General features: G+C 41.4%; 1 protein-coding gene across 8 annotated transcripts in view; it reads right to left on the bottom strand.

Annotated features, from left to right (window-relative positions):
* The window catches only part of mv (lysosomal-trafficking regulator mauve), a 388,598-nt gene that overhangs the window by 308,706 nt on the left and 63,221 nt on the right, over positions 1-16,671 (bottom strand). For all 8 annotated transcript variants that reach the window (XM_068389706.1, XM_068389704.1, XM_068389709.1 and 5 more), the window contains exons 3-4: positions 16,229-16,317; positions 104-1,625 (exon numbers count right to left, since the gene is read on the bottom strand). In XM_068389706.1, coding sequence (XP_068245807.1) covers positions 104-1,625; positions 16,229-16,317 — 1,611 coding nt within the window. The remainder of the gene's footprint in view (positions 1-103; positions 1,626-16,228; positions 16,318-16,671) is intronic.

Raw genomic sequence — 16,671 nt, 5'->3', positions numbered from 1 at the left:
TTAAATATCTAATGCACCAGACTATTCATTTTCTCAAAACTACTAATATCTTGAAACTAAGAGAAGCATTCACTAAAAAACAAGACAAATAATATGTACTTACTCCAACCCCAAGCTGATCAAGAGCCACAAGAATTTTTGCCCCACATCCCCGTAACACATACTGCTTAAGAGCAATGGTGTCTAAGCCATCATCCTGGGTGAGTGACAGGGCCCCGGAAAGTTGCCTGCTACGTGGAGAGCTGTGAGGCATTGACCCAGCAGACTGGTGACGAACTTTCTTGTGAGCCGGCAATGCATCAATCGGAACGCAGTCGCTTTTGGACTTTTCCACTTCTGATTCATGCTGAAGAACATCAGGTGAATCAACAGCAACAGCGTCTTGAATTACCAAAGTATAAGACCTATCACCTTCTGTTTGCTTGACTTCTGGTTTCCCAGCTATGTCGGAAGGTACACCATTACTCTTACACAATATATCCACAGAGAGATCTTCACTACCACCAAATTTCCTTACAACACCATGTGAGTCAGTGGTATCTTCATCAAGAACTTTTGATTGAAAGTGAACAGAATTGGAGATACCTAAATTATTTGACAAAACATCACTTGATTTGGTGTCTTTATTGTAAGATTCTAAAATGGTGTCATTTTCACTACGCATATAATTTAGAGAATTTGGAGCACTAGCATTAACTTTTTTATCAGTATTTGGCACGACACGAGCGTTAAAACTAGCACTTTGATGAATATCTAAATTAGGGGCACTGGTATTCACTTTCCGAGAGGAATTAAAGTTAGGAAAATTTCCATTTAGTTCATGGACTAAATCCAAATCAGGAGCACTGAGGTTAATTTTACGAGCTACTTCAGCAACATTCACTTTACTACCATCAATATCATTGACAATACTTGCCAAATTAGGAGCACTGCAGTTAGTTTTCCTTAAAATATCTAAATTGGGACCTATGTCACTAATGGGAACCGACTTTGAGAAGCTATGAGCACCTATATTAAATTTCACTGGAATGTCTGCAGAGCATGGACCATTACTGCTACTACTCTGACAACGATGCAAATTTCCACCAAATTCTGCTGCATCATGATCTACTTTATAGATGGGATTTGTTTTTGTTAAAACATCACTTCCAGAAAAGTAATGCACAATATTGACTTCTTCCTCGTTTTCCATGCGTGTGCTTTGGCCACAATGATTTTGGGTGGAATCAGCATCATTCTGAAGAGCCAAAGAGTGACTTCTTCCATCATTACCTTCAATAACATCACCTTCTTTTTTCAATGCCTTAGCATATTCTCTATTAAAATTGTCATAGCATTGCTGAAGATCTACCTGAGATTTCATAAATTGTTCATGCTGTGCATTGGGCAATTTACTGGTTTCTCTTAAGGGAACCGTTCTTCTTCCAAACTGCCTGGCAGTCACCCTGGGTCGACAACCTTTCCCAAAATCACTTGCTTGTGACCCATCACTAACAATTGATTCCACAGATCGGTTAGTGGCGCTCGAAGATACATCACTCTCGTAACTTGCAGATCCCAAACAAATATGCTCTATATCAGCTAAGAATTGGGCACTCAGGAGGTTGATAATACTTTCAACATCACTGAAAAAGATAAAAAATCTTGAATAAATACTTCAACATACATTCAATATGACACCTTTAATTTAAAGTAAAGTTTCAACACATATTTAAGATGATTTTATGGCTGCAAATATTTGGATTTTTTTTTTTTTATACTCAAGTGCTTTGGCGTGTTATTCCTGTTAAAACTATATCCATGGAATATCAATACTTTTTGCAAAACTACAATATATAGTATAGTATGCAGTATATACTACAAAAGAAAAATAAATACAGTAACTGATAAACTTCTAAACCAACTAGTAACTTATTTTTAGTTTATACAAGTAGCATCGATTAAATTTTAAAACAAAAAAATAAATACCAACCCTCTACTTGTGAGATGTAGGAGACTGATTGCTTTGCTTATTTCAGTAAACTAGCATCTTCATAACTATTATTCATGATGCCGGGAATAGGCAAAAAAAATTGAAAAACGGTACTGAACTTTATATAAAAATAGCCATTCAACTCTAATTTTTCTGAATACTACAGTACTGTTCAGTGTACATGGTATTTTCAGTACATTACAAATATAAAATATCACAAATTTTAAGTAATTTGTATTTTTCCTAACAGTACTTACCTCGAACTACTTTCTTAGGAGTATCTGGGATCTCCTCCCAACCGACCAGAATTTTGTGTAGTTTACCCTACTCCCGTTTTCTATGCGGGGTAACCTCTGGCGGAGTGTTACGCGCCATGAGGCGACCCGGGGTCAGAGAGCATGCTTGCTCAGGTCTCGAGCTCCAGTAAGTTTTTGGTAGATAGGTTTCTACGAAGTCCTGTAAGGCACTCGGGGCAGAATGGGCGGGCCATAACCCGAAAGTAGTTCGAGGTAAGTACTGTTAGGAAAAATACAAATTACTTAGAATTTTTTATTTGTTCCAACACGGAGTACTTACCTCGAACTACTTTCTTAGGAGACTTATACTTTAGGAGGTGGGAGTGGCCTTCCGTACCTAGAGACCGTGATGAGGAGAGAAAGGGAACCTAGATAGGAGGCTTGGTTCTGCTGACCCCAAAGGAAACACGAGAAAATAGGGAAAACTACGCAAAAAACTCTCTAGTGTCTAAGTAACTCACCTCTGCAAAAATCCTTGGAGACGTATTCTTCCACTGACATTGTATCCCATGGCAGTTAAAGGATTTTAAGGGTCATGTAGGGGAAGGTGATATGGGGAAAAAAGGGGTAAGGAAGGAACCTGTGTCTCTTCGACTTACCGCCCGCGGCTTCCCCGGGGCTACACCTTCAAATCTTTTGGAGCACGGAAATGACGGGACCGAGAGAGAACCCGTATAAGGACCTCCTCGAACAATCCTTTAAGTAGTGAGCCGTAAAGGTAGACTGCCTAGACCAAGTACCTGCCCTCAGGATTTGGCCTACTGCAATGTTTCTTTCAAAGGCTAACGAAGTACTCAGACCTCTAATGTCGTGGGGTCTAGCCTTTCCTGGAAGAGGGACCCCTGCACTACTGTAGGCTCTCGTGATCACCTGTCGTAGCCAGAAGGAGATCGCATTTTTGGAGACCGGCTTCTTCACCTGTCCCGAGGAGACGAACAGACTCTTGGTTTCGGGGCGAAGTTTGGCCGTCCTCTCTAGGTACTTCCGAACTGCTATGACTGGACACAGGAGTACAGTGAACCCTCGTTTATCGCGGTAGATAGGTTCCAGTCGCGGCCACGATAGGTGAAAATCCGCGAAGTAGTGACACCATATTTACCTATTTATTCAACATGTATATTCAGACTTTTAAAACCTTCCCTTGTACGTAGTACTGTTAACAAAATACCCTTTAATGTACAGAACACTTAATGCATGTACTACAGTACCCTAAACTAAAACAGGCACAAATATTAAAGGTGATTTTATATCATGCATTTCCTAAACATGCTAAAAAGCACGATAAAAAATGGCAACCAATGTTTTGTTTACATTTATCTCTGATCATAATGTAGAAACAAACTGGAGGTAGAGCTTTGCTTATTACCCAGACATATTTCCCATACTTTTCCCTTAGAACTACATCACATCTTCCTACTTTATATATATATATATATATATATATATATATATATATATATATATATATATATATATATATATATATATATATATATATATATATATATATATATATATATATATATATATATATATATATATATATATATATATATATATATATATATATATATATATATATATATATATATATATATATATATATATATATATATATATATATATATATATATATATATATATATATATATATATATATATATATATATATATATATATATATATATATATATATATATATATATATATATATATATATATATATATATATATATATATATATATATATATATATATATATATATATATATATATATATATATATATATATATATATATATATATATATATATATAATATATATATATATATATATATATATATATATATATATATATATATATATATATATATATATATATATATATATATATATATATATATATATATATATATATATATATATATATATATATATATATATATATATATATATATATATATATATATATATATATATATATATATATATATATATATATATATATATATATATATATATATATATATATATATATATATATATATATATATATATATATATATATATATATATATATATATATATATATATATATATATATATATATATATATATATATATATATATATATATATATATATATATATATATATATATATATATATATATATATATATATATATATATATATATATATATATATATATATATATATATATATATATATATATATATATATATATATATATATATATATATATATATATATATATATATATATATATATATATATATATATATATATATATATATATATATATATATATATATATATATATATATATATATATATATATATATATATATATATATATTATATATATATATATATATATATATATATATATATATATATATATATATATATATATATATATATATATATATATATATATATATATATATATATATATATATATATATATATTATATATATATATATATATATATATATATATATATATATATATATATAGTATATATATAGTATATATATATATATATATATATATATATATAGTATATATATATATATATATATATATATATATATATATAATATATATATATATATATATATATATATACTATATATATATATATATACTATATATAGTATATATATATACTATATATATATATATATATATATATATATAGTATATACTATATATATATATATATATATATATATACTATATATATATATATATACTATATATATATATATATAGTATATATATATATATATATATATATATATATATATATATATATATATATATATATATATATATATATATATATATATATATATATATATATATATATATATATATAGATATCTATATATATATATATATATATATATATATATATATTACTGTATATATATGGGTTATGGAAAAAATCCGCGAAGTGGTGAATCCGCGATGGTCGAACCGCGAAGTAGCGAGGGTTCACTGTAAATCCCTCGGGTTGTCCGAACGCGGGATAGCCGGCACTGAGAACCCTTCAAACTTGGCGTCCCAAACAGCTGGATTCTGAGTCTTGGCTACGAAGGAGGGTAAGAATCTGAAGGTAGCTTCTCGCCAGCCCTTCGAGTGCGAGATCTCGTAAGACAGACCATGAATCTCACCTACTCTTTTTGCCGATGCCAGAGCTAACAGAAAGACTGTCCTGACGGTGAGCTCCTTGTCTAAGATGTCTTTGAGAGGCTCAAAGAGGGGTTCCGAAAGCATCTTCAGTACCCTAGCCACATCCAACTGGGGCACTCTAGTGGCCTGGGGGGGACACAACTGCTCGAAGCTCTTGATGAGCATCGAGATATGTCTGGAGGCACCTAGGTCGATGCCCTTCCGGAGGAAGACTTGGCCCAGCGCCGCCCGGACTCCTTTAATGGCTGGGATGGACGTGCTTACTTCGTCCCTGAGATAAACCAGGAAGTCCGCTATCTTGTAAATGGAGGCCCCTAACGGCCTGATGTTCTTCGAGGAGCACCACTTAAAGGTAGCCCACTTCGCCTGGTACACCGCGACTGACGACCATCTCAGGTACCCTGACATCCTCGATGCCGTCCTCAACGAATATCCTTCCTTTCTCAGGAGACACTCGATAACCTCCACGCGTGAAGGCGGAGGGACCGAGGGTTTTCGTGGAACCTTTGGAAGTGAGGCTGCCGGAGGAGGTTTGGTCTGTCCGGAAGTGGCCAAGGTGGAACGCGTGCCAGGTCCTTTAGATCCGGGAACCACTCTCTCTCCAGCCACCAGGGTGCTACCAAAGTCATCCACAGGTTGTCCGCCCGTCTCACCCTGTTGAGGACCTGTCTGAGCATCCCGAAGGGAGGGAAGGCGAAAAACGTTGAGGTTGTCCCAAGGGTGTTGAAAGGCGTCCTCGAACGCTGCTGCTGGGTCTGGCACAGGAGAACAAAACACGGGGAGCTGTGTGTTCAGTCTCGTGGCAAAGAGGTCTATCCACTTCAGGATGAGGGTCTTGGCCACTTCTGGGTGTAGGGACGACTCGGACCCTACTACTTGACCCATCCTGCTGAGGCCGTCAGCCAGGACGTTCCTCTTCCCCGGAATGAACCTGGCTGAGATTTTGATTTACTCCACTTCGGCCCATTCTAGGAACTCCATTGTGAGACTGCAGAGTTCCTTCGACTTCAGTCCTCCTTGCTTTTTCACGTAGGCCACCACCGTGGCGTTGTCACACATAAGAGCCGCGGTGTTTCTCCGGAGTAGATGGACGAACTCTAGGCACGCCCTTTGTACGGCCATCATCTCTAGCACGTTTATGTGCAGGTTTGTCTCCTCGACTTCCCATTTTCCTTTTGCTGTTTTGTCGAGAAGATGGGCTCCCCAACCCTCCTTGGATGCGTCCGTGAACAGGAGCATCTCCGGAGTGGCGGCTGCGAAGGGCATTCCCTTGAGGGTGTTCGATCTGACGTGCCACCACTCCAGGACCTCCTTCGTCTCCGGGTACACCAGGACTGTCTTGTGCGGGGATTCCCCCTGGTTCCAGAGTTCCTTCAGGTTCCACTGCACTCCCCTGAGTTTGAGCCTCCCCAGGGGGACTAACTTCTAAAACGACACGAGGTGGCCTATCAGTCTTTGCCAGTCCTTGGCTCTCCTGGGCTGGGCCGACAGGAAGGGCCGGAGTATCTGTTCTAGGTTGTCCAGTCTCTCCGCGGAGGGGAAGGCTCTCGCCAACCGGGAGTCTAGGACCATCCCTAGGTAGGTCATCCTGGTGGAGGGTATCAGCTGGGACTTCTCCAGGTTGATGGTGATACCCAAGACGTTGCAGAACTGGAGGAGCTTCGCGCCTTGCTCCCTCAGTATTCCCTCTGAGGTTGAAAGCAACAACCAGTCATCTAGGTACCGAATCAGGCGGATGCCCTGTTCGTGTGCCCAAGCTGAAACTGTTGCGAAGACTCTCGTGAAGACCTGAGGGACTGTCGACAGTCTGAAGCAGAGGGTCTTGAACTGCAACGTTTGGGTACCCCATTTTACCCTTATATACTTCCTGCTGGAGGGATGGACAGGGACCTGGAAGTAGGCGTCTTTGAGGTCTATGGACATCATGAAGTCCTCCTCCCTCAAGGCCACTAGGACCGACTTCGGAGTGTCCATCTTGAAGTCGGTCTTGCACACGAATTTGTTGAGGGCTGAGAGGTCTATGACCGGTCTCCAGCCCCCTGTCGCTTTCTCCACCAGGAAGAGCTTGCTGTAGAACCCTAAACCCGGGTTCTTAACTGGTTCTACTGCCCCTTTTGCCAGCATTGCCGAGACTTCTTCTTGCAGTGCTGCTACTCTCAAGGGGTCCTTGGCTGCCAACCACTCCGCCTGTTGATCTGGGATCAGTGGTGGGGGGTCCGCTAGGAAGGGCAACCTGTACCCTTCCTTTAGTACTGCTACGATCCACGGATCCGCTCCGTGGTCCCGCCATGCTTGCCAAGATAGTTTGAGGCATCCCCCCCACCTGAGGCGTTGGCAGGAGTAAGGAGCCTCCCTTCCTACCTCTTTCGAGAGGCACGGCCTGAACGCCCTCTCCTGGAGCCTGAGTAGGACGGTCTGAAGGCTGACTGTGGAGTCGAAGCTCCTCTACGGGGGGGCTGCGAAGGCTGGAGCCTCCTGAGTAGTTTGCTGAGAACTGTATCTCTCTTTCGCAGTACCCAGTTGGCCGCCTGCGAGAGGGACTGGTAGGACAGGAACTTGAGGGCCTTACCCCCTGAGCTAATCAGCTCCTTCAGCAAGGTCTGGTTCTCCGGAACCGAGAGGTCGTACGAGGCTTCAAAGTCCACCAGGGTGCAGGCCCACCAATCTAGCCACGACGAGACGTAAACTAGGTCCAGGGCCAAATCCTCCATCATGGAGGTCTCCGACGGGGAGAAGCAAACTGGGGCAGCGGATGCTCTCTCTTCTGAGGCCCCCTGACTCAGGATGGCGATTGCAGGTTCTACCGTACAGGGACCCGCACGGCGCCCTTCCGGGAGGTTAAACCGCTTCTGGGTCTTGAGACCCTGGAGGAGTTTGGAGGCGCTCTGACTCTTGGGGGCGTCCGCATGGCTGGCCACTATCATGTTGATATCCTCCATGCCCAACCTAATGTCTCTAGCCAGGGGAAGAGCCAGTGAGGGCCTCTGCTGCATGGGTGTATCTACCAACCTACTGAGGCCCGAGAGCCAGTCCTCATCCGTTGCGGGCTTCGGTTCGTCTAGCCTGTGGTGGCGTCTGATGAGGGCTAGTACTTTCCTGTACGCGGAGGCCTCGTCCGCTGAGCCTCCGTGCCATCTCCTAGGCCTTCCGTCGGAAGGTCCTCTGCCTGAGAAGACGCACCCACGACGGGGGGCCCCGCTTGGGGTGGAGGCATCCGTTTGTCATGGTACGACTTCGGCGGCTCTGGATGGAGGACGGGCATCGCCGCTGGGACGGAGGCCTCCGTCCTGAACTTGTCTCTCCCCACGGAGGACCAAGCTGCTGCGGGCTTCCTCGTGGCTGCTGGTTGTCTTTCACGTTCTGACCGGCTTGTCAAAGTCTTGGAGGCTGGGACACAGCTGCCAGGCCAAAGGGGCGACTCTCTCTGCTGGGCGGATGGAGTCAGAACCTTCGCGGACTTATGCCTGTCTACCGGAGCCTGAAGTGACGATTCCCTCCGACGCTCGGACCTGCTGTAGGTGACGTACTTCGGGGCGGGGGAACGCGCCCTTGGGAGCCAGCCAGAGGTACCCGGAACTGCTGAAGCTCCCAGGAGGTGGCTGTGTGGGATGGCGACACGCACCCATTCCTCCCTAGGGGAACGGCTTCTTCTGTGCTTCCTTCTGGGCGATCTAGCGTGCCTCCTGGCGTGGCGAGATCTGGAACAGGAACAGGAACAGGACCACCTCCTGCGGGACCTCTCGTCTCCTCTTCTGGTCCCTCGGAGCTCCATCCTCCGAAGAGAAAGAGAGTGACTCGAAAGAGGAGCCCGAAAATCTGTAGGACCGCACCGAAGGGTCCGAGTCGTCCCGCGTCGCTGGTGGCTCCTCGTGTCGGTCCGTAGGTGACGAAGGCTCCAGGACGACGGGAGGGAGCGTTGCTGAAGGCGCTGGGGGAGAGCGAGGCAACTTCTTGCTGGGGAACAACGCCTCGAACTCTTCCTCCAGTCTCATGGGAAACCTGAAGGGCGTCCTCGGCGGCGCCCATGCAAGGGGATCTGACGACGGTGAGTCCTCCTTATCGGCGTCTCCCCCGGCTGCAGACGTACCTGAAAAACAGGCCCATGAAGCGGGGGAAGAGGCTGCAGCAGCCTTTCCCCACATAGGGTCGTCGGAAGAGACGGGCCCCGCTGGCACCAGGACTCCGTCCTCCGAACACACTCCCGTCCCTCCCTCAGGCCTCCCACTTGCCTGGACCGACAAAACATCCCCACTAGCAGTTATCTCAGACTCCTGGGGAAGAGCAATGGGCCTCTTACCCGCAACTGACTTACCTCGTCCCCTACTCTGGGCAGGGGAAGGCGGCTGAGAAGCTCTATCCGACGAGGCATCGGGAGAAGCGAGCGGTGAGGAGATGCTCGGCTTCCTAGGCGACCTCTTAGACGCCTTCTTCTTCTTGGTGCCATAGCGCACCCACTGCACCTCGTTCCAGGACTCGCACTCCGGACACGTGGCTGTAGGCGAACATACGCTGCCCCTACACGACGAACACAAGGAGTGCGGGTCGACTTCAGGTTTCGAAAGAAAAGCGCCACATGATTTACCGGCCATAGGCCCGGGACAACGACGGGGATGCTCCATAACGCACTAGTAAGACACCGTGAGATACAGGAACACAGAGGGAAAGGGTAGGAAAGGGTATGGGATGAACACAATGGGACCACGTGGGGACCGCGTGAGACAAAAAGGGATCGGGGACACAAAGGGTCGCACTGGGTAAGGAGAGCGCGTCGAGATGTTATCGCGACGCGACCAGAAAACTTACTGGAGCTCGAGACCTGAGCAAGCATGCTCTCTGACCCCGGGTCGCCTCATGGCACGTATCACTCCGCCAGAGGTTACCCAGCATAGGAAACGGGAGTAGGGTAAACTAAACAAAATTCTGGTCGGTTGGGAGGAGATCCCAGATACTCCTAAGTAGTTTGAGGTAAGTACTCCGTGTTGGAACAAATTTCTTTTAAAACTAGCAAAATTTATAAAAAAAATATTTAAAATATATCTTTGCTAGACCACATTGATGTCTACTAAACGGATTCCACCTAGGATATTAAGTTTACAGCTTCAGAGGCCTTAGACATGGAGGCCACGGCAATGTTGACCATTCAGGTGGCATACAGGTTAGACTACTGGTCAGGTACAGTGTGATATTTAGCCTCGAGTGAAGACCTCTTAGACAGAAAAGAAGAGGGGGTTCAAGCTAACCAGTGGGCCAACCAAATTCTGAAGCAGCAGGATGCGGTGGTCTCATAAGTTTGTGTGGTAAGTGGATCAGAGTGACACACTGAACCTAGGAAACAACACTCACAAGAACATTCCCTGTTTCCCTTAGAGCAGGTGGAGCTGACAGTTGAGAGATGGAGGATATCAAATGAAAATTCATTTCTCTACTAAGCAGTACTATTTAGGTGACTATACCTTCCTCCTAAGAAAATCATCCCAGATTGTCTCCCTCTCCTTGACGAGCCTCCAGACCAGACTCAAATAGGGCGACCTCAAAGGTGCATTATCGACATTGTGGAGTCATAAATTCTGGCGAGACGTTTGGCCACAGAAGAGTCAGAACCCCAATCATAAAGGGAGAGGTAAGCGAGGCCTTCAATCATGCTATAGCCACCAACTCCTCCCCTCAGCTACCACCAGTGGAAAGATGCCTGGTAGAGAGATGAACAAGATGACAAGTTTATAGGGAGGAGCCATGGATAGAGGACATTCTTTTATTCAGTTACCACCTCCTGTTCACTGGCTTTCCCCCTCCTCTTACAGTGAACCCTCGTTTATCGCGGTAGATAGGTTCCAGACGCGGCCGCGATAGGTGAAAATCCGCGAAGTAGTAACACCATATTTACCTATTTATTTAACATGTATATTCAGACTTTTAAAACCTTCCCTTGTACGTAGTACTGTTAACAAACTACCCTTTAATGTACAGAACACTTAATGCATGTAATACAGTACCCTAAACTAAAACAGGCACAAATATTAAAGGCGACTTTATATCATGCGTTTCCTAAACACGCCAAAAAGCACGATAAAAAATGGCAACCAATGTTTTGTTTACGTTTATCTCTGATCCTAATGAAGAAACAAACGCATTTACACATCTGTTTATAGGTTAGTTTTTGCATCAATTATATTGATTATTCAGTACAGTATGTTGATTTGGTTATTACTAATATTTTACTTAATTATTCTTAGGACTTCCAAATGAAATTTTTTTCTTTATGACGCCGCCTGAAACGACGGCGTCATAAAGTACGCTCAGTAAACAAACTAAGGAATTTAACCCGCATGATGAAAGTGATAAATAATGATATTACAGTAAAAGCTTTTATAAAATATGTTATTACAAATATTATTTACCGTATCTATATAAAATCATACATACGTAGCAAAGCAGGAAAACAATCTACGAGAGAGAGCGAGAGAGCGAGAGAGAGAGAGAGAGAGAGAGAGAGAGAGAGAGAGAGAGAGAGAGAGAGAGAGAGAGAGAGAGAGAGAGAGAGAGAGTTGTTTTACATACGTAAATGTAAATTTTAAACAAAATAAAAATAGCCCCATTTCATATAAAATAGATTACAAATATTTTACTTTATCATATTACAGTAGTCTGTATAATACTGTAAAGTTCAGTATAGTATGTTGTTGTTAAAGTCGTGGCGATGAAATTCTCACGAAACAAAAACACGCCATTTGATTACAACAGCTGATTCATTCTCTCTCTCTCTCTCTCTCTCTCTCTCTCTCTCTCTCTCTCTCTCTCTCTCTCTCTTCGTGTTATACAATACTTACATTTAGATGAAGAAACTAAAATTAGTTTTCTTAGTGTCAATTAAATACGAAATGAAATAATTAGGCTGAGTCTACATCCATTTCAATCATAGCCAAAAATAGGGCATCCGATTTCATCAGCAAACCACTATTTTTTGGGAAATATCATTTTATTCTAGAAAATTGCCACTCTTTAAATAGTTAATTGCACATTAAGAAAGCGTGTACTTTTGTTTTTAAATTTCGGGTGTGTTTTAAAAATCGAGTATTGTTGACTTTTTTTTTTTTTTACTTTTGGCTGTGATTAGATCAGCTGTCATCTAGCTGCCGCTCTTGAGTGTGTACGAATACACTAACAAAGTATCATTTATACCATTTCTTAACTTATTCAAACCGTCTACAGTATACAGTTGATATTACATAAGCACCAATGTGTTATAACCTATCAAATTTTTTTGTTTATTACATTTAAACCCCCCTCTATCTCTCTCTCTCTCTCTCTCTCTCTACCTATATATCTCTCTCTCTCTCTCTCTCTCTCTCTCTCTCTCTCTCTCTCTCTCTCTCTCTCTCTCTCTCTCTCCCTCTCTCTCTCTCTCTCTCTCTCTCTGTGGGCTACTTTTCACTACCTCCCATTCCTTACCTCTCTCTATCTCTCTAACAAATGATATCTTTGTTGCTCCTCAAAGTTTCATTTATATTGAAAATCAATCATGATTCAATTTTCCTTACTTTCTCCAATCTCGCACCATCGGTCACATCGCGGTATTTTCGATATTTCCGGAAAATCCGCAATATATGTATAGACATGGGTTATGAAAAAAATCCGCGAAGTGGTGAATCCGCGATGGTCGAACCGCGAAGTAGCGAGGGTTCACTGTATTCCTACTCTTGGGATGTGGTCCTTCTGTCACCCAGGAAGGAAAAAAAGACCCTGATAAGCATTCACGGATCCAGACTATGCTACTGGAAAAGTACAGAACAGGTCTCAAGGCTTATTCAGCCATCCGGTATTGGTCGAGTAAGCCTCAGGGGGTTGGAGACCTATAATAGGAATCTCAGTCCTGAATACATTCATTCACAAAACTCTGTTCTGAATGGAGACCCACAGCATGGTCAGACATGCAGTAATGAAGAACGATTTTATGATCTCACTAAATCTCAAGTAAGTAAGTAAGAGTAAGAGTAACTAAATCTCATGGATGCATTCTTCCAAATCCCCATAAATCATTCTATGAGCAAATATCTACGCTTTGTCCTGCAAAGCAAAGTTTTTCAGATCAAACTTCTTTGTTTTGGGTTGTCCACAGGGGCTCCCCAAGTATTCACTAGTGTTTTCATGTTATTGTCAGAATGGGCTTATGATGTGGTGACCAGTGCACTTTGCAATATGCCCATTGGCCGAATGGGCAGGTGTTTTGGCGGATAAAGTTCGGTAACCTATCTACATGCACATTACCACGATGAGTGTTCTTAATCAGGATGTATCCGTGTTAGATTTGATAACTCAGCTTACCCAAATGGGGTTAAAAGCACTATTGGGTGTATTGCGATTATTCAGCTGATTGGAACAAGACTTGGGGCCCTGGAAATGTTTCATTTGTTTTGTGTAGATCATTTCTAGTCAGAATTTGGATCCTGAAGCAGAACCATGAGCCTAGCCTGTGTTCCTGTTTTTCAAGTAGGCTATCAGAGATCTCTTTGGTCTTCACATCCCAATGTTAAGAGTTTTGGAGATGGGACCTATTGGATTAGACCCTTATCCTTGTTGTTGACTTCACAGAGGAGGACTTATTACTGGATCCTCTGAGGATCCTTTGGGTTGCTCAAAGAAGTTTCCCTCCTGGGACATCACAATGACAACCTTCACTGCTCATGTCAGATCTAGGTCACAATTTCCCTATAAAGGGTTCCACCTAGTAGGTAACCAATCTGCCTGGATTTGGTTCACTTGCATCCCGATGGATGCTTTGCAGATAGCTAGAATACTAGAGGCATCGATCCGTTCCCTCTATGGTTAAGATGGTAGTCCACTATGATGGGGTCTACCCAGGTAATGTTGATCTGTCTTCTGATTCCTTCACACTTCTGGTTCTTTGGATTTAGACATTGCGGGGTCTTTGGGTTCCCTCCTTTCAAGGAAACTCCAGAGTTGCCTCTTTCTTCTGTTCCAGCAGATTCGGCAGTGGCTTGACCAAGTTTTTAGCTTCAAAAGAAGGCTCCAATGGTGGCTATTCTTTACGGCTCTATGGATTAGGCTATTAATGGGCCTTCAAATTCCCAGCTTTCAAGGAAGGGTCCAGCAGTAGTTTTGTTCTTCTGTTCCAAGGATTAAAGGTTCAGTAGTAGTGGTGGATGCAGCAATGGGGTTTCTGCCGTGGACATTGAGGTGGGGATTTAGTAGGTAACCCCTGGCGATTCAGTGATGAATGCGCATTCTGGCCCAAGTCGTATGTTTTGTTTTTGCATAATATATGGAACTGCCATTCCTTGATATTGAGTTTTGAAACCTGATGCATTTTCAGATTCAAGGAGGAAATTCAAGTCCATCTCTTAGGTCATGTGCCCAGCTAACCCCGAGGTTGCTCTTCTGATGCCATTACAAAACTGCTCTACATATCTTAGAAGAGGGAGTATCAGACTCTGCAGGTCTCCTTCTTGACCACAGTTTGCTTGAGGCTTCAGTGGTTGTAATGTCAGTGCCTGGCCAGAAAAATTCCAAAATAATAAAATAAAATAATAAAATTAAATTATTCAATGAGGGATTTTCTGCTTAAAGGGCATTTTACCTTGCCCAAAAGAGTGTAGCCCCTTTCAGGAAGTGTACCTAAAGAGCTTGAATGATTCTCAGAGCTAAGAGGGTTTCATGAAGTCTTCCCTCCCTGAAGTGGGATGTTCAGGTTGGGACTAAGTAATTGGGAGACCATTACCCTATGGTCCCCGATCACTAAAGGCCTGTGGAATCTAGAGCGGAAGACAGACCTTGTTCAGCTTGGGGTAAGCTGTGGAATCCTTGCCAGTTCGGATGTAAGGGGATTCCAGATGGCCACTTTAGTGGTACAAAGCTAGTGTGAAAGCTCTTTTATAAAGTCTTATAGAACTTTATTAAGGAACAGTTCAGGGTAAGGCTTCACATTCTGGAGGCTTTTGATCTAATGAAGTGGAGGTAAAGGAAGCTGTTGAACAGTGATCTAATATGCAATGGTTCTTTCAAAAAGCCCAAATAAACAAGCTAACGCCAATATGAAGGCAATGGCTATGTCACTTCTGGAGAATGGAAAAGGTTTATGGCCTTTCCTTAAAAAAGAAATTTAATTCATGATCTACAGTCTATAAGATCAAACAGCAGATTTATGAAACAACCCACTAAGAGGCCAGCTCCAGTTTCCTATACCAAGCCTTGTCTCATACCATGGTTTTCAATGAGAGGAACAAGGACAGAAGTGTATGCTACCCCTTTATTAAGAATAGAATAATATTAACTAAATTCCTTAAATGTGCATTAAGCTATAGCATTAATTTTATCAGACACATTACTGGGTGTTGGGTGCTGTGGTAGCTACCTATTTCTTGTATAACTTATCAACTTATCTTTCCATTGGGAACACAGGATAGTACATATATCTTTACATAGATTTATTTCCCTTTTTTACTGTGAGCAATCTATTTGCATAAAGGGTAAATACACATTAAACTTCAGAGGAGTCTCATTGAAATACAGTATTACAAATTTACTGTACAGATAGAGGTAGTGTAGATATATTGTACAGTACTGTATGACCATTAGCAATTACCAGTATGGTACAGTATGTATGCATTAATGAGGTTTTGTATTGAAAATCTGTCACTTCTTAGAACTAGTATTACCTAAAAATTAATGCTGGAATTAAAAGCACATTATTTTTCTTGGAAGTGAAATAAATTCAACTAACCTGAAGTGAATAAGATTTGAAAGCGGGGTCTCTCCCTTGGCAGACGATAAAAGCAATTCTAAAAACTCATCCAAGCGAGTCTGCCGTTCCTGGAAAAAAGTAATTATAAACTTTAATGTAAAAACTAACTCTACACTATCAACAATAGTTTAATGAGTAAATAGGTAACAGGTATTAAAAAAACTTTTTTAACAGAACATTGATAATATTCATACATATAACCATCAGATGTAAAAATAAAATAAAAAGTTCTCATAATTTAGTATCAGCATAAGTGTATGTATTTTCATATCAATTATTTTTCATTGTAATCAAACTAATGTACACGGATTAAACCATGTTTGTCTCATTACTGGAAAATGAAGTGTTACCTTCAGTGATCTATAGTTTCACAGGTCAAATGTGGTAATACTTGTATCTGGTACTTATAAGTTTTAAAGGTC

This window comes from Palaemon carinicauda, chromosome 16, assembly GCF_036898095.1.
Source record: "Palaemon carinicauda isolate YSFRI2023 chromosome 16, ASM3689809v2, whole genome shotgun sequence".
Lineage (NCBI taxonomy): Eukaryota > Metazoa > Arthropoda > Malacostraca > Decapoda > Palaemonidae > Palaemon > Palaemon carinicauda.
This window is presented reverse-complemented; position numbering and strand designations above follow the sequence as displayed.